Source organism: Primulina eburnea, chromosome 2 (assembly GCF_022965805.1).
Source record: "Primulina eburnea isolate SZY01 chromosome 2, ASM2296580v1, whole genome shotgun sequence".
NCBI classification, from domain to species: Eukaryota; Viridiplantae; Streptophyta; class Magnoliopsida; order Lamiales; family Gesneriaceae; genus Primulina; species Primulina eburnea.
Window position 1 is genome coordinate 41,695,307 of NC_133102.1, and position 27,369 is coordinate 41,722,675.

The window sequence follows — 27,369 nt, forward strand, 5'->3', positions numbered from 1 at the left end:
AAACTAATTTTCATTATAGATATATATCAAATCGACATGTCTCAATACATTATCAGTATTATATTATCGCGAAACGTACGTCCAAATTCGAATTTTTTTCGATTAAATACTCATATTTTTCATGATAGATAGAAAAACAATAAAAATTTAACAACTCAAATATAAAATTAAAATTGAAATACATAATTTTTTTTAAAATGTTCGATAAATTTCCAAATATAGGCCAAAACCTATAACGGGAGAAAAAAAGTGAACACACGTCTATCTCAGACAAGCATAATTTCCTTTTTTTCACATATTGCAATCTTTTCACACAATATTTTTCCTTAACGTTGAAGTGGCATATGGTAATATCTGCACAAGCCAGGGGTCATTACACCCAACAAATTTAATTTTTTTTTTCCGTTGCCTCCACACTGTAATGAGATTCTCTAATGTCCTGTTTCTCTTCCTTTGTTGCTAAGTAGCTTAAAGCATCAGCACTCTCCCCAAACCCACTCACTCGGTCTTCTTTTTCTCTCTCTTAGGGCTGGTGCATTCTGGGTTTTTGATCTGAAAAACCCTTGAAAAATCGAGTTCTGTCCTGCACGCAACCAAGAAATCGTGGAGAAAGAGAATCGGTGCGTTTTTTCGTGGTTCATTTGCTTCCTTTTTGTGTTTTTTTGCACTTTATGGTGGAAATGTGAGTTCTTTTTTTTATTTATTTATAGAAAATGTGAGTTCTTGCTTCCGTTGTTGATATGTATCTCATATCTTTATTTATCATGATTTGTGAACGTCTTTCCATATGCTTTGTCTGTTTTCCTGGCGTATCTGCCTTTTTTCTTTTTTGTTTTTTAAATGTTGTTTATGTAGTTTTTCTGCGAGATTGTGATTTTTCTCGCTGCCATTGTTGGCGTATCTTGATTTTTCTTCATGAGTGGAGTTTTGGTGCTTAATGATTTTTCATTTTTTTGGTTCAGCTTAACATGCTGTTTGAAACAGTGCCGTTAATTTGTAATTCATCTGACTTTCTTTATTGTTGAAGGGTGGGTGCTATGTTGTTTTTATGAGCTTGGCAATTGAGAAAGCAACAGAAGTGTCTTTTCTTGAAGAAAATAAAGGTGTGAACATCTCGATGTATCGTATCACTAAATGTTGCAGTGTTTCTATCCCGTTAAAGCTTAATGAATCCACTGATATTTTCAGAGCCAACCGTTTATATTTGGTTGTTGAAAAAGGTTAAATAGGCATGCTCTATTATTGATTAATATGAGTTCCATTACTGACTATGCAAGAAACGCAAGAGAGAAGGTTTATTAAATTTTTTTGGCTTAGTTGTTTACTTTCTTTGTACTTTAATGCCGTACTGGACACTTGACTTATTCTGGATTTCTTTAATTTTATTATTTTTGTATGATTGGTGGGTGGCGGACTTTAATCTTACTGTTGCCTGTTCAAAGGCTGTTTTTGGTAATATGAATGTTCCTGAATGTATATGGAGGGGTTTGAAAGCATTCACATTGTATTGTGATTCATGTGGACATACAATAGCATATTGGACTTATGCGATATTGATATTCTTTCTTATGGTATCTTTTTACATTACCGGGTGAAGGAGGATCTCGAGCATGATGTCATCCCGTGGAGGAAACTCCCAGCAAAATCCGCAGCTGCAGCGGCGGATAACGCGTACTCAGACAGTAGGGAACCTGGGAGAGTCTATCTTCGACAGCGAAGTAGTGCCTTCATCTCTTGTGGAAATTGCCCCCATTCTTCGTGTTGCGAATGAAGTTGAGCAGAGCAACCCTCGAGTTGCCTACCTATGTAAGCCATGAATTTTTATTTGTCTTCACCTTTTGATAATGATAATAATGAGAGAAATATTCATTACGCACAGACACAGAAATTTACACTCACATGCATGTTTTCAATGTGTATGTGGAAGAGTTGTGTTACCAGTCACTTATTTTTGAAAATAGAAGTTTAGTTTTTTTTTTTTATGGAATCAGGTTTCTCACACTTATAGTTCATGAACATGAAAAGATACTCATCGGAGGTTGTATGGAAAGAAAGAAACAAATAATTTTATAATTTTGTTTGCATAGTTTTATTCATTGAATTCAAAGTTTAGATTTTTAATAGCAGGTCGTTCAGATCCTCTAGCTGGCACTCCTTTTGATATGGGCATTTTATTTGGCAAAGGGGAAAACTGCTTGCAATTTGAGAATAAGTTGTTGGTTTTTCCTTCTGGTGAACTTTACCCATTCATAATTGCAAAAGAAGGACCTTTTCCCCTTAGACATCCCTTCTGAACATTTTTACGTTGCTAATAATTGTCTTCCCTTCTTCGCAAGTTCAAGTGTGTTTTTGAAGTCTTGGAGTTCCTCCATTGTGATACCTGTTATGCTACTGTTCTTGCAATATGCTTCATTATACGGTTTATTCATTGTGTTTGAAAGAGAAAAATTCATATAAATTGTCACTTATGGACAACATGTAGTTGATTTTAATCAATTTGATATGTCATGCCCAGAACACGGAGTGTGGACATCGGCATGTCTCGAAAAGTTAGAAATATCTTTCAAGATACATAATGCTATGTAAAAACACCGACATCAAAAACTATAGATTTTAACGTGTGGAATTTTCTTGTCTAAATGGAACATACAGCTGAATACCACAAAACTGACGAGCTAAAATAAACGAAAGCGAACATAATTTCTATAGAAAGAGTAAAACATTAGCACAGCAGTGAATAACATCTGAGCTCGAACACCATCCCGGAACCATTGTCTCTCATGATTTTCTTCCCAGGAGGAGGTAAGGCGTGGTCGCAGTAATCCCTAAGTAATCGGCGTGGACTTAAAACACATTAATTTCGGAAAAAAAGCATAATGAGAAACAAGACAAACCAAACATATAAAGACCAGAGCAAATATTCATGTCTGCTAATGTCAAACTATTAAGTCCCTTATGACTAACTGACTTTAGTTCTTTATAATTAGCCTGCTTAAAGACGAGGTTAGAACAATGGAACTACGCACTATATCAGGGTTTGATTTAAATCAGAATAACAACTGTCCACTTGATAACTTTGCTAGGGTGGAGAGCAGACTACATCAGGGTCAAAAATCAGAAACCGGAACATGTTCCTAAACTCTGTTTCCTACTGCCTCAGTGCCGAATGACATATTGTTTTACAGGTCTTCATAAATTCAACTCTTGACAAAACGCTAACATGTTCATCTGAATTTATAACAACATAGATTACTTTTAAGTTTTAATACAGGAAACCCACTTACGAATCGTTCTTGAAGTGTTGGAAAGAGTCCATGTTGCGAGAATGTTTAAAAATCAGCCTTTTCTACTGCCCGATGTCTCTTAGCCAGAGTTGTTTCGCATTAGCCATAAATAATACAAAGAGATTTAGCAGCATTTTTTTCTGAGTATGTAATATGTAATGGCTTTTATGTGGTTTTCAGGTGAATGTTCCCATAGGGTATATATAGGTACATGAATTTCAAGCATGTACACTGATCTTAACTTTATGCTCCATTAGTGACATAAACTGAAGTTTTATGAGACTAATGGTGCTGAAAATTTTCTTGTAACGGTAGGAGAAATCTGAACATTTCACATGATGCACTAATTTTAGTATAGAACAATATGACATACAATATAAGAAGAAATAATTCTCTTATTTCTTATTTTCTAAAGACATGGATTAATACAATTATATAGGTCAACAAAGAGACATCAAATCCCATTAAATATGGGAAATATCCTATCATACCAATAATATATGGGAAATATCTTATCATACCATTAATATAGGATCCTATCATATTATACCAATAATATTAATATATGATCCTAGTTCAAAATAGAGGCTATCAAATCTCTATCAAATCCTAACTATTTCTACATTTAGTACTCCATTTTTTAAGTTTGTGATGTACGGGGGAGTGACCAAATTTGACCTTTGTGAACTTCACACACACACACACAAATATATACATTGCCTAGTTGCTTAGTGATAAACACTTGATTTATACTATCATCCCAGAAGTTAGAACCTCTCTAAAATGCCTTGAATGAGTGGTTATATTTGTCGAATTCTTTTTCAAAGGATGACTATCTGCAAAAAAAACACACTCTTTGTTATAGCGCAATATTTATTAACATATGGTTTGAAAAAGCTCGTCTAAGCTGTTGCTTGATTGATGCTCTTGTAAAAGGTGTTTCTAGCACACTTGTTTCACACACTTATCCTAGCCCTTTAGTGTTAGATATCAGCAGTGTTGAATGCCCTGCCAACGTGCTTCATGTATCTTTTTAGGGTACCAAGAGGTGTGGCGGAGGTTACGGAGAGGAATGTAAGGGATTTTTTATGTGATGGGGTTGATGAAGATGTGTGTTGTCATGTGATTGCATGGGATCAAGTCTATAACTGAAAGAAAGAGGGGGTTTGGGTATTGGAAACATCTGAATGAGGAATAGGGCCCTTATGGGAAAATGGTGGTGGAGTTGTTGTGTTGAGGAGGAACCGTTGTGGAAGAAGGTAATTGTGAGCAAATACGGGTTACATGATTATGGTTGAGACACAGGTTTTGCAAGATACCCATTTAGAAGTTCATGGAAGTTTATTTAGAGAATTTATCTGGTTTTCCGCCAATTTGTGAGGGCAATGGCTAGAAGGGGTGATAAGGTCAGATTTTGGGAGGAGGATAGATGGTGGGGGATTCTTCTTTTTAGGATCTACATCTTATTTTATTTCAGCTATCGTCGGCTCATGATAAACCCATTTCTCATTTTGTTTCCTCCTTTTCTTTATCTCGGGACTTGGATTTGCGGAGGGATCTGAGGGATGAGGAAGCGGATAAATTGAGCTCTTTGTTAGGATCTTTAGAGAAGGTCAGATTGGTTGATGTGTTTTCTGAGTCATATATTTCTATGAGTCTTTTTTTCCAATCAATGGATGATGCAAAGGAATGAACTTCAAGTGCTCTATCTCCGAATTGGTGTGTGTTGTGCCGGAATGAGGTACAGTCTCAGAATCATCTACTTATTCGTTGTTCCTTCACGAGTTGTCTTTGGTTCAGAGCTTTGGAAGAGATGGGTTTGGTTTGGTTAGCTCTAATAACTTCGCTTGAGCTATTTGTGGCAGATCTTGGAGGTGATCTTGGTAGAAGGGTAATGATTTTTTGATAGTAATAGCTCATTGTATTTGTTGGTCAGTATGGTTGGAGCGGAATAGACTGATTTTTGACATCTTAGAAGAGACTATCGAAGATTGTTGAGACAAGATTAAGTTTCTGACGTTTAGCTGGATTGGGAAGCATGTAGAGTTTAAGAACTTATCGATTTCAAACTTAATGAGAAATATAAGTTATATATGTTGTTGAGTTGTGCAGGGCTTTTGACAATTTGATTTCTTTCTGTGCATGTCACTTGTCCGCTATTTGTAATTAATGAATATGATATAGTTTCTTATAAAAAAATGTTTAAAGGTGTCGGTTTTCATTTATAAAGCTCAGTTCTGTTGGAGGATTGTTGCATTTCTGTTTTGTTATGCAGGTAGATTTTACGCGTTCGAGAAAGCGCATAGGTTGGATCCCACCTCAAGTGGGCGTGGCGTTCGCCAATTTAAAACAGCTCTTTTGCAGCGGTTGGAACGGGTTAGTATGAGAAAATATTTCGAAATGGGATAGTCACATAATCCAGGCATCAATATTTCTTCCATTTAGTTACCCTGAATGCGCTATATGTTCTCTCAAAACATATAATCAATCATAAAGTGTGTCCACACATTTTCAGACTCTGCATTTTATTGTGTTAGTTTTGGTTTACATAACGCTGGAAAGTTTTCACGTCCTCATAATCTTCCCACATTTTTTTAATTGTATCTACCGGAAAATCCAAGATTATAACTAGAGCATGCAACAATATTGAAATGCCTGGAAGTATGAGTTTAGTGAGAAAATATATCTTTTCTGTGAAGTTCCTAGTTATATAATATGTTTTTGTTTCGTGCTTTCAGGAAAATGATCCAACCTTAATGGGAAGGGTGAAAAAAAGTGATGCACGTGAAATGCAGAGCTTTTATCAGCACTACTACAAAAAGTATATTCAGGCTTTGCAAAATGCTGCTGATAAAGCTGATCGGTGAGGTTTTATTAAAGTCCATCGTTTTCCTAATTTGAAGGTTCAGTAGTGAGATATTAGCATTGTGTCTTTCGATAATGCTCAGTGCACAGCTGACAAAAGCATACCAGACAGCTAATGTTCTCTTTGAGGTTTTGAAAGCTGTCAATCAGACGCAGTCGGTGGAAGTCGATCGTGAGGTAAATATCTTTAATTGCTTTGTTCTAATATGCTATATGCATGTTCCCCCTTACTTTAAATTCTTGAGACAAAAATGAGCCATGGAACCAATGTTTTCCTCTTGTTTAATGTTTATATAATTCCCGTAGGTATTGGAAACTCATGATAAAGTTGCAGAGAAGACAGAAATATATGTCCCTTATAATATTCTGCCTCTTGATCCCGATAGTGCAAATCAGGCAATTATGAAATACCCCGAGGTCTACATTTAATTCCAAGTAGTTTTTTCTGGTTTCTGTTATTTATACATTTGCTAGTGATGCTTTGATTTTAAAGTTTCGTGTGAGATATACTGATTTGCAGATTCAAGCTGCTGTGCATGCTCTCCGGAATGCCAGAGGTCTTCCTTGGCCTAAGGATTACAAGAAGAAAAAGGACGAAGATATCCTTGACTGGCTTCAAGCAATGTTCGGATTTCAGGTGAAATAGCTTAGCTTTTTCTGTCACATTTCGTATTGCACAAAGTTAAAAATGTTGAAATAATATTGTTGACTGTCGAACAATATTCAGAAAGATAATGTGGCAAACCAAAGGGAGCATTTGATTTTACTACTCGCAAATGTACACATACGACAGTTTCCAAAGCCAGATCAACAGCCTAAGGTTTGTATCTTGCAATTCTTTTCTCTAACTTTGTATACTTTTTTGCAGAATTTTTGAATGTCTCCCTTGGACGCATGCAAATATTTACATTCTCCACCCACCTCTTGTCCTCAATGTTTTTAAATGCGTGATTCGTTTACTCTTTAACCACAGTCCGCAGCAAGGACAATTTTTACTGGAGCTGACTCACATTTACCTATATAATTTGTGGTGTTTTTCAAGATGCAGACGTCAATTTTTACCTGCTGGAAAAATTATTGATATGGTTCCATTTTAATTGAAGAAGCTGAATGTCATTTATGTTACAAAAGTCGAAGTTCTTTTGTTCTTTCTGATCCATTTATAGCTTAACGTATTCGTCTTAACTACACTGATTTATTGTAATTGATCTCTTTTGTCTTATTTTCTTGTGACGAACAATCTCTGACATGTAAATATGCAATTTAGTTGGATGAACGTGCTTTGAATGAAGTAATGAAGAAGCTTTTCAAGAACTACAAGAAGTGGTGCAAGTATTTGGATCGTAAAAGTAGCCTTTGGTACGTGTATAGGGTGTCTTTATTTTTCTGTTTCATATCAAAAGTTGGAATGGTAGGACCAAGGAGATATGATATTATTGCTATCCATATACTTGATGTTAAGGTATTTATGTTCGAATTTTTTTATTATAAATCATCAGTTCATCAGCATGTTATTTGAAATGAGAGTGACCTTAATATCATGGTCTTGAAGGGAAAATTTTCTCTCTTGCCCATGACACGATCACTTTTTCTGGTCTATTACAAAATACCGACTTGAATGAAATGTATATATTCTACTTAGTATGGTTTCTGATAGTTGCTAATCTTATGTAATTGTAGGTTACCAACTATACAACAGGAAGTACAACAGCGTAAATTATTGTACATGGGACTGTATCTTCTTATATGGGGAGAAGCTGCCAATTTAAGATTCATGCCAGAGTGCCTCTGCTACATCTATCATCATGTAAACTTTACATATTTATTTTATTTCACAACTAATGAGAATTAACACTGAGATGATGGCCTCGATTGACATATACCCTAAAAAGCCTGATATGCGTAAAGAGAAAGATGGTTAAAAATTTCCTAGTTTTAGCTGTGCTGTATGATTTTGAATGTCACGCTGATGCTTAGGTTAGGAATGATGTGAACTGACAAAGAAAATTAATTATAGTCTCTGAGTTACTGGTGCTTGGAGAGAGAGAAATGAATTGAGAGAAAGATTGTTACTAATTTCATATTCTTAAATGTGAATGTTAGTTTGATCCTTAAAATAAGAGTTAAGTAAAGAAGATCGATTCTCGTCCTCCACATGTATGTATTCTATATCTTTCTAAGCTTTGTCAGCACATATGGCAATTTCATTATGAGATGTTATCTTGCAGTCAACGCTCTCTGATAATCAGTTGTTTTTTATACCATGCTCGCCTTTCAATTTGGCAACACATTAGTGATGAATTTCCTAGCTAGATGTTAATAATTTGTTCGTTTGCATACTTTGGGCAGATGGCTTTTGAACTTTATGGAATGCTAGCTGGAAATGTTAGTCCCATGACAGGTGAAAATGTGAAGCCAGCATATGGTGGAGAAGAAGAGGCTTTCCTAAAAAAAGTTGTTACACCTATTTATGAAGTGATTGCGCTGGTATTACATGCTTTAATTGTTTTTCTTCGGTTTGTTGTGTGAGACAATATGATACTTATTATTTGCATTTTTGTTTAATAATTTAATTCTCAGGAAGCTGCACGAAGCATAAAAGGAAAATCAAAACATTCTCAATGGAGAAACTATGATGACTTGAATGAGTACTTTTGGTAATACAATAATTATTATTTCATAAATTCTATTTATCAGTTGCGTATTATAACTTATTTTTTTATATATTCCAGGTCTGTAGATTGTTTCCGCTTGGGTTGGCCCATGCGTGCAGATGCTGATTTTTTTTGTAAGCCTGTGGATCAGCTCCTGAATGAGAAAAAATTGGTATACATTTCATTGAAGAATGATCTTGCTTTTAATTTTTAGTTTGAAAATGTTTAAAAGCATAAGCTTGAGGGTTCTAGTTGGACATGTGGACGAAGAGCTGTTTTTTTATCTATATTTCTTCAATTCAGCTTGGGAGATGGCTTCTCTATACTTGTTCAGGGTGGGATTTAAGTATTTTTTCCCTTTTATCGCTGTAAAGGAGTTTCTTCTACTCAAATAGAGAGGGAACTGAACAACTTATACTGTTGAATCCATTTTGCCATAAATTTTTGAGCTCATAGGATATATTCCAATAATAGTATTTTCATCTGAACACGCCTTCTCACAAGTAAGTTGGAAACCAGAGATATGTACGTCCAAAATTAACATTCAAGGTGTATGGATTGTGGTTGGATATTGAGCAAAAATGGCTCCGATTTTATAAATTAATTGCAGCTTTGCAGTACGAAGTTTTGAACCTATAACCATGACTCCTATTACCATGTTAAAATTTTCTCACTGATGATTCACCTCATGTGAGATGGCCCAATTGCATTTATTCTTTGACATACTTTGCACAAGCTTCTATTAGTTTCAAGCAATAATACCGATTGATCATGTATGTGGCTTGTTTCTCTTGGGTGGACTGGAGCAGTTCTTGTTTAGTTTGCGATCACTAGGTATCGATTGTATAGATGAAAGAGATGTGGGCCAGAAACTTTCATTTCCTTCTAGCTTTTCATAATGCAGCCTAATTGAGTTTCTCATCCAATTTTCAGATCTATTGATATCTGTAATATCTGCCACTATCACCATCTCCACATGAGAAACCGCTCATTTGTATATTTGTATACCAACTGCAAGGATCTTGTGAAGCACCCTCCCTATGTTTATGACAATGTGATTTTTGTGAAAAATAGGATAGTAGGCCTACTGGAGATCGATGGGTTGGAAAAGTTAATTTTGTTGAGATCCGATCATACTGGCATGTCTTTAGAAGTTTTGATAGAATGTGGAGTTTCTTCATATTGTGCCTACAGGTATGATTTCATAGTTTTATGACTAAGCTCTCACTCATTCAATTATCATACTCTTTAACTTTTAAGTTGGAAATGTTCATTTGTCAAGGCCATGATAATTCTTGCTTGGAACGGCTCCGGACAACCAAGTTCAATTTTTGATGCTAGTGTCTTCAAGAAAGTTTTGAGCATATTTATTACTGCTGCAATTTTGAAGCTTGGACAAGGTATGATAGAGTTTCTTTAGCTTTAGTGTGATAACCCACTAGTGCATGCATACTCAAATTGAGACTATTTGAAAATAATTGTCTTCCTGTTTCTTATGGTATCCTTCGTTTACTTATGTAGCGATCCTTGATGTAATTCTGAATTGGAAAGCCAGACGCAGCATGTCCTTCCATGTCAAATTACGATATATCTTAAAGTTTGTGTCTGCTGCAGCATGGGTTGTTATATTCTCTGTTACTTATTCTTATACATGGGATAATCCTCCTGGATTTGCACAAACAATCAAAAGTTGGTTTGGCAATAGCTCAAGTTCTCCTTCTTTGTTTATATTGGCTGTCGTTATTTATTTATCACCGAATATGGTCGCTGCCATTCTATTTCTTTTTCCCTTCATCCGTCGATTCCTGGAGAGTTCCAATTACAAAATTGTCATGCTCATGATGTGGTGGTCACAGGTAGGTGACTTAATTATCCATATACAGAAGCTCTCTGATCAATTATTTGAGGTCTTAATGTTTTTGTTTCGTTTTAAATATTTCGCAGCCTCGGCTCTATGTTGGAAGGGGAATGCATGAAAGCACTTTTTCTCTCTTCAAGTAAAACTTTAGATACAGATTCTATGGTTTTGAAAAATTATCTCATATTGGTATTTATGTACGTTAAATTTGATTTTTCAGGTACTCGTTATTCTGGGTTCTTCTTATCATTACCAAGTTGGCTTTCAGTTATTATATAGAGGTGCACGTGTTATCCATTATACCAATATATGTTGTTGAATTTGGGTATCAACATTGCTTTGAGCAATAATCAGTCCAGAATTTCTGACAAACTGAGTTTTATTTATCCAGTTCCTACTTTCTTTCATCCTTTTTCATAATGGTTTTCATTTCCTGAAACTTGTTGCAGATAAAGCCTCTGGTGGGTCCAACAAAAACCATTATGAGCGTGCATGTATCAGGTTATCAATGGCATGAGTTTTTCCCTCAAGGTAGTCAGCACTTGTCTCTCACTGGAAGTCTTTATGTATGAAATATTGGTACAGACATGGCATTAGATTTATCGACTTTTTACGTGCTTGTGATATGCAGCTAGGAGTAACATCGGTGTTGTCATTGCGCTCTGGGCCCCTGTTATGCTTGTACGAATGATCCATATTTTCAGTTTATGGTTTTTCCTTGTTAATAATATTTTATTTTTGAGTCGAGACCCTGCCTGCATAGTGGTTCTTTTTTCCTTAAGAAAGCAACATTTTAGTAGCTTCTTCTCTTCCAGGTTTATTTCATGGATACCCAGATCTGGTATGCAATATACTCTACTCTTTTTGGAGGTGTATATGGTGCATTTCGTCGCCTTGGAGAGGTAACTGGATTTTTCTTACTATCATTTTGACGATATTATTTAAAAGTGGTAGTGTCCTTTTGCCGTTTGTTAGTGTTGATAGAATCAATACATGCCAATATTATTATTGGCAAGAAGATTTTCAGCTGTTTGTTGTTTTTGGTTTGCCATGCAAAAAAGCATTTCCAAATATCTTTTGGCTTAGGGTTTTTCTGTGAGGGCACAGAGGAATTAATGTTTAACATGATTAGAATCGCATTATGCTGCCAGATGACTGACTTTTTCCTTGGATCAATCAATTCTCTCTCCATTTGTTTTCAGATTTGGACCTTAGGAATGCTTAGATCTCGATTTCGGTCATTACCTTGTGCTACAGAGGAATTAATGTTTAACATGATTAGAATCGTATTGTGCTGCCAGATGACTGACTTTTTCCTTTGATCAATCAATTCTCTCTCCATTTGTTTTCAGATTCGGACCTTAGGAATGCTTAGATCTCGATTTCGGTCATTACCTGGTGCTTTTAATGCCTGTTTAATACCTAAGGAGAAAGATGAGACAATAAAGAGGAAAGGGCTGAAGGCCACCTTCTCCCGCAAGTTTGAAGTGGTAAATATGCGGGTGTTTCTTAACATTAGTACTGACTACGTGATATCTTTGGAATGGAAACAATAAAATGCATGGATCAAGTTGAAATTGAATTTGTTTTCTCTATACTTTGTCCCAGATCCCATCTAGCAAGGAGAAAGGAGCTGCAAGGTTTGCTCAGTTGTGGAACAAAATAATCACAAGTTTCAGAGAAGAGGATCTTATAAGCAATAGGTGATCACTGTCTGAATCTATTGTTGATTGCTTTTTCCTGTCTAATTTTGGAACAGAAATGGAGAAATGCGGACAGTTGTATCACATTGTTCAAATTAATTTTTGTTCTTAGGGAAATGGATTTGTTGCTTGTTCCATATTGGGCTGATCGTGATTTGGAAGTCATGCAGTGGCCACCATTTTTGCTTGCAAGCAAGGTTCCCTCATTTCCTTTTCTTTTTTATGAGATCTTTATGTTATTTTTTACAAACTATGGTTGGTCTTTTCATATTATTCCCAAGAGATCCCCCTCGTTCATAGTTATACATTTTCAAATTTAGCATATGATGAACAAGGTAGGGATGCAACTATTTTTTTCCTATTGTCTAGATCATTTTCAAGGAAGCAATTATAAACTTTGCAGTAAAGGGGGACTCTATATTAAGGATACAAGCAATTTGAATTTAGTCGAATATTGACCATTTTTTCATATTTGTGCTCAAGCTCTATTTTTCAGCCTGTTTGAAGCACAGGTCTTAGCTTGAACTATGTTGTGATTGAGATCATCTCTACATAATTTTGAATCAGGCTTGATTAGTTTGGTTTGATTTAATTCAAACATGTTCGAGCTCATTTTGAATTTGATAATTTTGTATGTAAATCGAATAGTATTTGAGAGAGCTTGGAAATCTATTGAGCTATCTAAATCTGTCTGCACCCCTAATCCTCACAAATGTATTTAAATGATATGTAAAGTGTAGACACAATTGAAACTATCGTCACACCTTGGTACTTAATTCTGTAGTTTTTGTGGGGATAAATCCTATTTTTGATTGAGCATTTCTCGTATAGAGGATGACAGTTGATACCAGAATTTATGAAATCATATTGAATTTTTTTCTCGCTGATTTTGTTTAATCAAACAGATTCCAATTGCAGTAGACATGGCTAAGGACAGTAATGGCAAGGATAGTGAGCTTAAAAAGAGGATTAAATCTGATGATTTCATGGATTCTGCTGTTGGAGAGTGCTATGCTTCATTTAGGAACATCATTAAATATTTAGTTCGCGGTAGATCGAGAAACAGAGTAAGTATTTATTTATTGCTTTTGAAATCCCAGTATAAATGTTGAATAGTAAATCTTAGATATTTGTGCAGTAGTTAAGATAGGATCTCATCTTACTTAGATTTTAATTTAAATAAAGTTTATATTCTGTAGCTAAGACAAGGTGATCCATTATCACCTTTCTTTTTCAACTTAGTTGTCGATGTGTTGGGGAGAATGGTGGACAAGGCAAGGCAAGACAATGAGTTGAAGGGGCTGGAAATAGGAAAAGACAAGCTACAAATCTCGCATTTACAATTTGCAGACGATGTTCTGTTATTTGCGGAATCAAAGAATGATGTGATGATAATAGTGGATATACTCAAAAAATTTGCTAGACATTCAGGGCTGAAAATTAATATGGGGAAGAGTGTTGTGCTGGGATTGAATTTCTCGGAAGATGAAGTAGATGAAATGGCAATCGCTTTTGGGGGCAAAAAAGAGACGTGGCGGCCAATCAAGTATCTAGGGTTGCCATTGGGAGGTAATCCCACAAAATCTGAGTTTTGGGAACCTGTTATTTCGAAAATGGCTAAGAAATAGCTAGTTGGAAAAAGTCATTTCTATCTAGAGGTGGTCGCCTAATTTTGATAAAGGCGGTACTTTGTGCAATGCCATCCTATTTCATGTCCCTTTCAGAGTTCCCAGCAAAGAGGCTGCAAAAATGGAAAAAATAATGAGAGATTTTTTGTGGGATGGTGACGAAGGAGAGAAACATTGCCACGTGGTCGGCTGTAAGCAAGTGTGTAAACCTAAGGAAAAAGGTGGTTTGGGAATGGGGAATATCTGTCTCAGAAATAAGGCTCTTCTCGGTAAATGGTGGTGGAGATGTTCGGTGGAGAATGGGACGCTGTGGAAAAAAGTCATCAAAATCATATATGGGTTACATGAAAACGGGTGGGATCTAGGGGTTGACGGAGAGAAAAACATTTAGAAGTCCTTGGAAATTTATCTCTCGGTCTTACCAGGCTTTTCATCAACTTATTAGGGTGGTGCCAAATCAGGGTAACATCATTCGATTCTGGGAGGACGTCTGGGAGGGAGGGGAGTCGTTTAAGTGTAGATTTCCTGCCTTGTTTCGTGTTTGTAACTTAAGTAACAAACCTATCTCTGCCATTTTGTTCATGTACGCTAATTCTGGGGGTTCGTCTTCTTTAACTTGGGATGTGAGGTTTAGGAGGGATTTATCAGAGGAAGAGTTATGTGAGTTCACCATTCTGTCAGGAGTCTTAGAGAGAGTTAGACTGCAGTTGGGTTCTCAGGATTATAGAGTTTGGTTGGGGGATTCGTCAAGGCTTTTCTCTGTTAAATCTTTTTATAACTCCTTTTCCATTCATCTGATTTTCCACAATTCAACTGCTTCCAAAAAATCTGGAAAGTGCACGTCCCGCAAAAGGATAAAGATTTTCTCGTGGATTGTGGCATTGGGAAAGCTGCCTACGTGTGACAGCGTGCAAAAAAGGTGGAGGGACTGCGTACTAAGGCCTCAGTGGTGTTGTTTATGTCGACAAGATGAAGAGCATCAGGATCACATTCTTCTTCATTGCTCATACTCCAGAAGCATTTGGATTAAAGCTCAAAGAGAGTTGGGAGTTCATTGGGTCCTTCCAAGCCAGGTTAAAGAACTATTCTGTTTGGATTCAGAATGCCCCTTACCACCGAAATTTAAGGAATTCTGGTATATGATACTTCACGGTGTACTATGGTCCTATGGTTGGAAAGGAATAGAAGAATCTTTGAAGATGCGCACGACTCAGTTGATCAAATATGGGAGAAAATAAAATTCAGGATTGCATCATGGACGGCGAGCTTCAAAGAATTTAATCATTTAAGTATATCAGACTTAGGGACTGGAAATTTGTATTGTCGGGGTAGTAGTTCGCGAAATTCTATATAGCTGATGACATTACAACATCAAATGTCATTACAGCATCCGTGTATTTGATCGCGGATTACTCATCCGCATTTTCTTGTAATCTCTAATTATTATAATAAAATTAGTCTTTTATCAAAAAAAAATATTCTGTAATTTAGGGATTCTTAATATGACAGAAGTTCTATAAAAGTAGGTTGTAGGCGATGTTCTTTAAAATGAATATACTAACGCTTTTTGACATCCACTGAATTTTTCAGGGTTATTGATCACATTTTTTCTGAAGTTGACAAACATATAGCGGGTGATGATCTGTTAACCGAATACAATCTGAATGCTCTTCCAAATCTTTATGATCTCTTCGTTAAACTTGTAAAATACTTGGTAAAAATTCGTCTTAGCATCTCATTCTGTTGCTGTTAATCTGGTGATATGAAGATTATGCTAAAGTCACCTTTTTTTGCAGTTAGACAATGATAAGAGGGAGAGGGAGAAAGTTGTCATCCTTTTCCAGGATATGCTGGAAGTAGTTACACGAGATATAATGTTGGAGGATATATCCAAGTACGTGTCTTTCAGTACCAAAACTATAATTCAGCTTTGACTCCTGGATAGTATTTTTTTATTTTATTGTACTTTCATATATAGCTTGTTAGATTCAATCCACGGTACATCAGGACATGAAGGAATGGTCCCTCTTGAGCAACAATATCAGCTATTTGCACAAGCTGGGGCCATCAAATTTCCAATTCCTGAAACAGAAGCTTGGAAAGAGAAGGTAAATTGAAAACTAGTAATGTTTCTGCTGCTCAACTTTGACTTTTCAGTCTCCTTTACATGCATCATTTAACCTTTTTCTTTGGAACAGGTCAAGAGATTGTATTTGTTGTTGACGGTGAAAGAATCTGCAATGGATGTGCCATCAAACTTAGAAGCTAGAAGGCGAATTTCCTTCTTCTCTAATTCCTTGTTTATGGACATGCCTGCAGCCCCTAAAGTCCGCAATATGTTATCTTTCTCGTGAGTTCTTTTTTTTTCAAAAAAATTCTGCTTTTCTGATAGTTTGTTGTTATTTTGTTCGTGGTACTAACTGTTAGGAACAAAATTTACAAACTGAAATTATATCGCAACTAGAATGAAAATGTTTTCCCAGAGATACACAATTGTTACAAAACCTTAGAAGAAATGCTAGTATTTCCCAAACCTAAGCTTGTCACATGATACAAATTAATAACTGAATGCATTATCTACTCTCCCCACTCACATTTATATATCCTCCCCATTTCTAGATTATTCTAAGGCTCTTGGACTTGGGCCCATTATATTATTATATTTGGGTCCGTAACAATACCGCCCTCTTGAAAATCAGCCTTGAGGACAAGGCTGGAGTTAGGAAGTTGTTTGGCCACAAGTAGAGCATCACGCCGAACTGTTTTGCTCGATGTGTGATCACACATTTGGTCTAGTATATAGCTTCGTGCTTCTGTGGAGCCTCGTGCATAAAGGATTCACGACTTGTTCTCGAGGCTTCAATAATTTGTAGCTGCTTGTTGCAGTTCCCTCCAATATCTTTATCCTCTTTCTCCACGCAGGCGATAACATTTATACCTGTGTCAGTAATGGCATCTTCCTCCTTGTGACGGTTGTATATAGCGTATCTGCGGATCCGGTACTGGTACACAGTATATCCTCCAACTCCAGCTACATCCAAAGTCGCCATTACACGACATACAAAACCCTCCTAACTTCGCCACTATCATATTTACTTATGCACATGTCATGCTCATGTATGTCTAGCAAATGGCCCTTCCAATTGCAACATAAAAGCAATCCTTCTTTGTGCCCATGCTTTGACAGCATCATTGAGCCACTACAATGCCTTTTAACCACTCTATCAAATTCATGCAGACCCATAACATTCCGCCTCAATTTCACGACAACGGCATCCATAACAACATGGCCCAATCTATGCTAAAAAATTGTGTCCCCAACAGCTGACGCAGCAGCACCTAGAGCCTGTTCATCGGGAATTTCATTCGGATAGTCGGCGGATTGTGTCTCCTGGTGCATTGTCCGAACCACGTGATGTGCATTTTGCTACCATAGAAATCCTTGTATTACAAGCTGCCCATGCCAAGGTCATAAAATACACCACCCAAAATCAGCAAATATGGGAGATGACCCTCAATCCGCATGTTCCTTTTTAGAAAGGATGTTTACATTATTAAATATCTTCACGGTCCGCTTATCTCACAAGAAATTCGATCTAGCCTTAAAAATAATGAAGTTCTCTGCCTCTACCAAGTTCCCCAGTAGTCCTAGCAGAAGTTGGCAACATGCAGCTCTGCCGGCTCGTACTTATTCTGCCTCAACCACTTCCCGCCTTTTCCGGACCCTGCTGTGGTTGCCTTTCTTCTGCCGATGACTGGGTTTCTCGCGTTTGCTCATCAGTGGCCCCCTCCTTTCCATGGTTAGCTGGTCAGCAAGATATCGCACTAGTCTTCTTGTCAAATAAGCACCCTCGATTAGTTACTTAGACCCAACCCGTATGTCTGCTAATAGGATGATTGTGCAAGGGCCTGTAGGAGTCTAGCCCGGTCCCCCCCTTCCCCTGCAATTTCATTTTCGAAGACATGACTCACTACCAGTTCCACAGCCCTCAGAATGGGATCTGGGACGTGGCCCCTTTTCCTTCTCCAACCAACATCTTTGGGCCTTCTAGGGGTATAGCCCATGAGTTTTCCTTTCTCCACAACCCACTGTGTTAACACCATATCCATCTTCCTTTCCATTTTAATGCAGGGAAACCTTCATAGGGGTTTCACCGCCTCACGCCCACTGTATCTGATAAATAATTCTTCGGTATCAACCGTGACCAGGGAGGTCATTTCAGTGCACAATTCCATATATGTCTGTAAAAGTCGGCTTCCCTGCCCTTTTATTCCAGAACTCTTTCCCAAGTTCACATTTGGATCCAACTCCCTCAAAATCATGTTGTTCAAGCTTTCTCATGGCTTTTCCCGATTTCTCACTGCGTTTGTCAGCCTCATTATCAACAGTTTGGTTCTGGAGATCCTTGTTCTCATCAGCTTGTTTTTTATATTCGGCTTGCTGGCACGTCTCTGGATCTTTGTTTCTTACTGGAGATCCAACATCCCCTCGAATGAGCTCTTCCGATAAAGGTTTCAATTCCAGTAAGGACTTGAGAAATTGATTAATGGAACTCATATCTTCAGCGATGACTTTCATATTTTCTGCAATGTTTTCATTTTTTCCTCCCTTTTCATCAACGTCTCCTCTATTGCTTCCAATCTTCCTCTCTCCAGCCATGGAATCCGGCTTATCGGACCAATTGTTAGGAACAAAATTTACAAACTGAAATTATTTTGCTACTAGAATGAAAATGTTTTCCTAAAGATACACTCTGTTACAAAACCCTAGCAGAAATGCTAGTATTTTCCTAATGCAAAGCTACTCATCGATTGCACTACCAATACCCCATTTCCATTTGGCACTTCCTCATTATTATTTTTGCACTCTTGAATATTTTGATGTTTGCCCACGTATGAGTGCTGACATAAAATTGTATGATGTTCACAGGGGATGTGTTCCCTCAAATGTTTTCTGCAAATGCAGCTAGAGTCTAATATATGGGGTAACCATGGTATGAATTTTCAATGATAAGGGCCAGGATGAATAAATTCTTCACTAGAAAAACATTTTCCTTCACTGGAAAGAAACATTTTCTAGAGACCTCAGCCATAATGTGTTACAAAAATAATTACGCAAGAGCGTTTTTTGGATGCTAGGGTACTTTCAGGGTGGTTTAAAATATATCACGAGACATTATATTGTGAAACCAAACTTTCATTTCTTTTTCTATTTTCTAAATATGACTATGTACCATTCTTTAGAGTTGATTAAGTTGTAAGGTACTCAACTAGCTTTTGGTGATTCTAGCCATATTTGTTTCTGTACTTCAATTCTATTTTTGTTGGACTTTATGTCGAAAAAAGTGGTTAATGTTTGTCACATTTCCTGCCTCTTCGGAATCAATTCAAAATTTAAAATCATTATGTATGCCCATAATTATTGGTGACTGTAATTTCGATTATAATTCCATACATGCAGTGTTCTGACACCATATTACACTGAGGAGGTTCTCTTCTCGCTGCCTGAGCTGGAAGTACCTAATGAAGATGGGGTTTCTATTCTCTTCTACTTACAGAAAATTTTTCCAGGTTTGTACTTCGTATTTTGCAAAAACATTATATTTGTTCTAAAGTACCTAATTTGTAACTAATGTATGCAGATGAATGGAACAATTTTCTTGAGCGTGTTAAGTGTAGCAATGAAGAAGAACTTAGAGGATCAGATGAATTAGAAGATCAACTATGCCTTTGGGCTTCGTACAGGGGCCAGACGCTGACTAGAACTGGTATGTGATTTATTGGAATTTTTGATTTTTATCCACTCCTACATACGTGACATATGTTGTTTGTCAAATGTAACTGTTCTGAGTTGATCAAAAGCATCCAGTACAAGGTGATGAACCCTCAATGCCACTAGATTTCCTCGGACATAGATACAACTTGCTAATGAATGGTTCACAATGACACTGCCTAATTAACACATTGATATCTCTTCCATTCCACATTTGACACTGTTGGAGTGGCTTATCTATCAACTCATCAATGCTCCAGTCAACAAAAATTGGATCACATTTGTTGGTCGGCATGATCTGTTGACTTACATACATGTAGATCATGGTTCACTTACTCCAGTCATTAGTTTACATAGTCAAAACTTTACATTGTGTGCTTTAAGAGTGTCAACTGTCAATTAAGTTAGTTTATTCATGTCAGAAGCAGTATCTGATACATCTTTGTTGTTTGTCACTATCATTATGTTAACTATAGAATCTAGATTTCGTGGATTGATGTCTGTTTTATTTGTGACAGTAAGAGGAATGATGTATTACCGCAAAGCACTGGAACTTCAAGCATTCCTCGATATGGCTAAGGATGATGGTACTTTCTCTGTTCCCTTCTGTCTTTGGATGAACAATTAGCATATATATATATATATATATATATATTGATTTGCTGCATGTGTTCACGTTTGATACAAACAACGCTAGCACTATAAGTTATGTTTATCAATAAGAACAGATTTAATGGACGGGTACAAGGCCATTGAGTTGAATGAGGATCAAATGAAGGGAGAGAGGTCTCTATGGACGCAATGTCAGGCTGTGGCTGACATGAAGTTCACATATGTTGTGTCGTGCCAGTCATATGGTATTCACAAGCGATCTGGTGATTCTCGTGCGCAAGATATTTTGAGACTAATGACGACGTAAGTGCAATAGCTTTAAAGGTTACTGCCTTCTAACTCTATAACCTAAATTGCGTTTCTTCGAGCAGTTATCCCTCTCTTCGAGTAGCATATATCGACGAAGTTGAAGCAGCACCCAGTAAAGACAGGCCTAAGAAGGTTAATGACAAAGTGTACTATTCCACTCTAGTGAAGGCTGGTTTGCCACAGTCAAATGCTTCAGAGCTAGGTCAAAATCTGGATCAGGTAAAAGATAACTGAAATAGAAGTCACCTCCCAAATATGAAATATAGACAGTTTGCTAAATATTTAAGAAAATATTATCTGTTTAATCAACACAAGAATTTCTCATTAATGTAATTTTTTAGGTTCCTGGTGCGAGATCTTTATTCTAATTAGGGAATAAAAGGATGTTGTCGTTGATAATATGGATTATAAGTATTTGTGTTTTTAAAATTAGTGACTGAGATATTAAAACAGTATCCGTTTTTTTTTCCTTTTCCCCTCGGGGAGGATGCCTGGATTTATGATTACTTACATGTAGAAGTTTCACACTCATCATTGAGCACCATGGAACCTGGGCCTGAAAGGGGTAATTCTTTGAAAACATACAGGAGTTGGTGTAGTCACTTTATTTTGTTGGTTGTTTGAAGATGGTTTATTGTAAACTATCGATGACTTTCCACTGACTGAAATGTAACAGATAATCTATCGCATTAAGCTGCCGGGGCCAGCTATCTTGGGTGAGGGAAAGCCTGAAAACCAGAATCATGCCATTATTTTTACCCGTGGAGAAGGCTTACAAACAATTGATATGAATCAGGTATAGAATGCTCTTACTCATTTAGAAGACTACTATTCTCTTTCTGAGTCCTGAATCTAATATCCGATTTTAGGATAACTACATGGAAGAAGCTCTGAAGATGAGAAATTTGCTTCAAGAATTTCTTAAAAAGCACGATGGTGTGAGATACCCATCAATTCTTGGTTTGAGGGAACATATCTTTACAGGAAGGTGAGCACTTAATGTTCATCAGCTCTTCCTGGGTTATCAATTACTTGTTACTTTACTGTAAACTTATCTGTGCAGTGTTTCTTCTCTTGCTTGGTTTATGTCAAATCAAGAGAGAAGTTTTGTCACTATTGGCCAGAGATTGTTGGCCAACCCTCTGAAGTAAGTTTTCCCTCTCCAACTTCCTTTTGCAGCCGGTAAATCATTTTTTCATGTATGCATTTCCAGGTGGGTGGCCAAGAAATAAATTCTTATTGTTAATCTTGCTGTACTGCATTTTTTTGGGTTAATTTTTCTTAAAACCTTGTGCGATGTCTGAAGACTAAGTCATTGTATAAGGTAGGCTAAATTAGCTAGTCGAGGCTACATTTTGAGGGTTATGTGTGTTATTTGTGAGTGAATTATTGAATATTGGGTAGACAAACAAATGATGATGTCTTTTGGTTTAGGGCACCCAGAGGATCTGATCAATTTAAAGTTTGCATTTATTATTTATAACTATAAAAGTTGGTCCATTACGCTGAAGCTCATTAAAGGTGATTCAGGTTATTATGATTGATAAACTTTTGCATCATTTCCAATTTTGTCCTTCACCCAAGTGCCGATATGTTCCTGTAGTTTCATTTGTTCTTAACTTGCCTCCCTCTTAAGTTCTTTTCTGCGCCCCTTGTTTTTTCACGGTCAAACTTCTCTACTTCGAACTAATTTGTTAAGCATTTTATACTGACATTTCCATGTTTATACAGGGTTCGGTTCCATTATGGTCATCCTGATGTTTTTGATAGGCTATTTCACCTTACTAGAGGTGGGATCAGCAAAGCCTCCAAGATTATTAATCTGAGTGAGGACATCTTTGCTGGTATGTTCAGCACAGCTTCAATTTTAACTTTTTGCGTCGACAGTGATTTGACACGCCTCGTTTATCTATGAAAAATGCAGGTTTTAATTCTACACTTCGTGAAGGTAATGTAACACACCATGAGTACATACAAGTTGGTAAAGGGAGAGATGTCGGCCTTAACCAGATTTCTTTGTTCGAGGCAAAAATTGCAAACGGAAACGGAGAACAAACATTGAGTCGGGATTTATATAGGCTGGGCCATCGTTTTGACTATTTTAGAATGTTATCTTGCTACTTCACCACCATTGGTTTCTACTTCAGTACTTTGGTACGGGACATCAAAAAATGTTGCTCAACAGCGTAGTTATTTAATTTCCTAGTGGTAATTTGTGATGGTTTTGCGTTTCTTATGGCAGATTACGGTGCTCACCGTGTACGTGTTTCTGTATGGCCGCCTTTATCTTGTTCTTAGTGGACTTGAGAAAGGACTAAGTAACTTGCCTTCAATTCGAGACTATAAACCTCTTCAAGTTGCTCTCGCTTCTCAATCATTTGTGCAAATTGGGTTTCTCATGGCTCTTCCCATGATGATGGAAATTGGCTTGGAAAATGGTTTTCGAACTGCATTAAGTGAGTTCATTCTGATGCAGTTGCAGTTGGCACCTGTTTTTTTCACCTTTTCGCTTGGGACGAAGACCCATTATTATGGAAGGACATTACTTCACGGTGGTGCAAAATATAGGCCCACAGGTCGTGGATTTGTGGTGTTCCATGCAAAATTTGCTGATAACTATCGACTCTACTCTCGTAGCCACTTTGTCAAGGGGCTCGAGCTAATGATTCTGCTTCTTGTTTATCAAATTTTTGGCCAGACTTACAGAGGTGCTGTTGCATATATCTTAATCACTGTGTCTATGTGGTTTATGGTTGGCACTTGGCTTTTTGCTCCCTTCCTCTTCAATCCTTCAGGGTTTGAATGGCAAAAGATAGTCGATGACTGGACTGATTGGAACAAGTGGATTAGTAACAGAGGAGGTATTGGTGTTCCTCCAGAGAAAAGTTGGGAATCATGGTGGGAGGAGGAACAAGACCATCTTCGTCATTCTGGAAAACGTGGCATTGTTGCTGAGATTATATTATCCTTGCGGTTTTTTATTTATCAGTATGGACTAGTTTATCACTTGCATATCACCAAGAACACAAAAAGCATATTGGTATGGTGACATCAAATTCTTCCACAGCCTCTAATTTTCCCCTTTGATTTTTATAAATTTGAATAAATATATCTCCATTTTCCAGGTGTATGGCATGTCATGGCTTGTGATCTTCCTAATTCTCTTTGTCATGAAGGTGAGAAAAATATTGTTCGATAGAATTCGTATTTCTGGTGCACCTTCACAAATGTTCTACGCTGATTATAGTTTCATCTACTTTCGCTTTAACTGGATAGATGCTGTGACAGGAGTGGATTATACTTTGCCTAGCTTTCGGAAAGTGTAGTAGTGTTTGTGTTGCTTATATTTTGTTTAAGCTTATATTTGCTAATCTTTATGAAAATATTTTTTTTGAAAAATTGTTTATATAATATTAGAATTGTCATTAAAGTGTCGTGAGCATTTCAACAGCTTCCAATGGAATCTTTTGGTTCAGATATGGATTTTTAAGTTAGATATTGTTATGTGTAATTTTTACAACATATTTTTTTGTTCTAAAGACAATATCTGTCGGACGGAGGAAATTCAGTGCAAATTTTCAACTCGTTTTCCGGCTTATCAAGGGTCTGATCTTCATCACATTTATCTCTATCCTCGCTATTTTGATAGCTCTCCCACACATGACACTGAAAGATATTGTGGTTTGCATTCTTGGCTTCCTGCCAACTGGTTGGGGCTTACTTCTGGTTAGTGATTTTTCCATCCTCTAGCCTTTTTACGTTTACCTTCTTATGGCTTTGCTTTTGTAAGTAACTAGCTCCAGGAGCTGTTTTCTGGCCGTGGAGGCAGTGAGTTTATAATTCTCTTTGATCTAACTTTCTAGTTTGCCCGAATTAAATTTCAAAGTTTAGCTCTGGTTGTTTGATTCGAACTTAATTATCTGACTCTATCATGAGAAGGTTCGGATTCTCGTAAGCAACTCAGAAAGGTCAGGTGGTTTTATAACTCAGACTGCGCATGGAGTCCCCTGCCTTGACATCGAGATACCCACTATGAGCTCATGAGTTCTTTTAACTTCAAATATGTTTATGTGATGCGATAATTACATTTAAGGTTATGTGCTGCAGAATACAGTATTTCGGTTGGAAAATATATTTGAATATGCTATAGCTCAACTTGAGTTGTGGATTTATCGTATACTACTTTATCAATTGAAAAAGCTCTAGAGGCTCATTTCATCTGCGATAAAAAACAATCCTGTGGTGTGTATATTCGTCAGATGCCGCCCAAATAACCCCTAGGGGTGAGGGGTAAATATGAGAATGGTGCTCAAAATCAAGTTTTACTCAGAAAATTTAACAACTTTATTATGTGTTTTCCAGATTGCTCAAGCATGCAAACCTGTTGTTCAAAGGGCTGGATTCTGGGGATCAGTTAGAACACTTGCCCGTGGCTATGAAATATTGATGGGTTTGCTTTTATTCACACCGGTGGCCTTTCTTGCATGGTTTCCCTTCGTATCAGAATTCCAAACTCGAATGTTATTCAACCAAGCATTCAGTCGAGGTCTTCAGATTTCTCGGATTCTCGGGGGACACAGGAAAGACAGATCTTCAAGGAACAAGGAGTAGCATGTCTGATGCAGGAGTGAGGTTATCATTCTACTTAAATTCGTTCCTGCCAAAAACAATACTTCTTGTGAAGACAACAACATTCGTTAATCTTCTAGTTGGTCATAGCCATGCACACTTGGCTATGACATTTGGGGGGCTACCGCTCCATTTTTGGGATAGTGTAGCTAACTATTGTTCTAAGGCAACCACCCCTCCCACCCCCCTTTGAAAATTTTAAAGAAAAGAAATATTATTAGTTTTCTTTCATCCTTGTTAAGTAATTATTCAAGTTTCCTGATTTGATTTAAGTTCCTCATTGGTAGGCTTAGGTTTATAATAATTTTTCAAGTTTAAAATCTTATTTTACATTTAATAACATCTCCCATTAAAATGTCTATGAACAAAACGCCACGAAAATCCAAAAAAATATGTATTCTGGACAAAAAAATATGCATCTGATGAGTTTTAAGGACATATCGAGCAACTGTTTTCATATGTTAGATCACACCAAATTTTTTTCCCATTTTATCTCAACATTTTGCTCACACCTGTGAGTTAGATTTTAAATTAATAAATTATCTCTATTTTTAATTTCAACTCGAGGGACCACTTTAAAATCTAACTCTAATAAATTTTAATTTTAAATATTAGCTTTTTAAAATTCAAAATTTGATAAATAACATTTATTTAAAAATAATAATTAATTAAAAAACAGAAGCAGCATACAATATAAAACAAAAAAGGGAGAAAAGAAATGAGTTCTTGTTTTTTCTATTCTTTTAATCCTTCTCACAACGATTCTTTTTTTCTTCATCCTTCACTCATTCGTTTTCTCTTCAATTTTTTTTCTTCCTCTACATTAAGCAAGAGAATATTATAGTCATTTGTTTTCCTAAAAAAAGTTTCAATTTTTCTCAACATTGTCAAAGATTTTAAATCAGGTGTAAGTTCTAATTTCATCTCAATTTTTTTTTATCGATTTATCAGTTTTTATTACAATGTATATATTGTTATATAATTTTGCATATATTTCATTCTTAATTGTTTGGTCGCCCAAACATTATGGGTTCAGTCGCCTGATTCTGTTTCCAGTCGCTCAATTCTGTTTTCAGTCGTCCACTTTGATATGTTATGTCATCCGATTATATGTTAAATCATTTAATTTTTGTGACATTTTTATTGCTTATTTTGTACTTTTACTAAAAAATATTGTTTTTTTGAAAGTGGATGGTTGGATATATATATTTTTAAATGTAATTGAACATTAATGATTTAGTATGAATGAATCGAAGATATTTTGTACTATTCAATGTATAAACGGTGATCAAATTAATGTTTTGTCGATTATTTACTGTATTATAATATATTATAATCGTGTGAGTATAAAATATAAAAGTGGCGTAAAATAATTCAAAGAGCGACTGAGTGATATATGATTCTTATAATATAAAATACGAGCAACTTCATGTTTGGGGTCTATTCACTATATTTTAGTATAGTATAATGGCGTGATAGTGTAAAAAAAAAATAATGTCATCATACAAAGAGTGACGGAGTGATATATGAGTGATCTAATAGAACCACTTGATGTACTAGAAAATATTGTTTTTAACTTATTTCACACTAGTTTTCATTTTATATTCTCCTATCCATAAAAATATATTATAATATATTAAGTAGCATATAAAACATGAACTTGCTAACTATTTTTTTACTATATAACTCAGTCGCCATTCATTCGTCCTCAGTCATTTTTGCTTTATTTCACAATATGTTTAATTTCGTAATTTCTTATATGTGAAAACATACCGTAAGATATAAAACACGAATTTGCTCATTTTGTTTTTATCATATTACTCAACCGTCATTCGGTCGCCCTTAATCTCTTTTTAGCTTATTTCACAATATTTTTCATTTTATAATCTCTTATCTATAAAAATATATCATAATATATTAAGTAGTATATAAAACATGAACTTGCTCACTATTTTTTATTATATAACTCAGTCGCATTCAGTGCCCCTCGGTCGTTTTTGCCTTATTTCACACAATATTTAATTTCATAATTTCTTATCCATGAAATCGTAACA

The 27,369-nt window shown here is 36.2% G+C and overlaps 1 protein-coding gene across 1 annotated transcript; it reads left to right on the plus strand.

The window, feature by feature from the left end:
* The first annotated feature begins 447 nt into the window (after window positions 1–447).
* LOC140823259 (callose synthase 3-like) lies at window positions 448–25,541 on the plus strand. Its single transcript, XM_073184505.1, is given in 45 exon segments — window positions 448–620; window positions 1,028–1,103; window positions 1,598–1,806; window positions 5,560–5,660; window positions 6,023–6,147; window positions 6,233–6,326; window positions 6,456–6,566; window positions 6,670–6,786; window positions 6,877–6,969; window positions 7,417–7,508; window positions 7,830–7,956; window positions 8,499–8,636; window positions 8,730–8,806; window positions 8,882–8,975; window positions 9,878–9,997; window positions 10,086–10,203; window positions 10,325–10,659; window positions 10,748–10,800; window positions 10,882–10,942; window positions 11,111–11,192; window positions 11,293–11,342; window positions 11,477–11,563; window positions 12,014–12,151; window positions 12,270–12,364; window positions 12,477–12,561; window positions 13,270–13,416; window positions 13,418–13,431; window positions 15,583–15,706; window positions 15,789–15,886; window positions 15,971–16,100; window positions 16,191–16,342; window positions 19,454–19,563; window positions 19,635–19,760; window positions 20,284–20,352; window positions 20,494–20,680; window positions 20,749–20,905; window positions 21,363–21,482; window positions 21,556–21,674; window positions 21,750–21,833; window positions 22,418–22,530; window positions 22,611–22,840; window positions 22,929–23,726; window positions 23,812–23,862; window positions 24,227–24,412; window positions 25,049–25,541. Coding segments are annotated over 43 exon segments (5,853 nt in total). The 5' UTR covers window positions 448–620; window positions 1,028–1,103; window positions 1,598–1,610; the 3' UTR covers window positions 25,298–25,541.
* The last annotated feature ends 1,828 nt before the right edge of the window (window positions 25,542–27,369 follow it).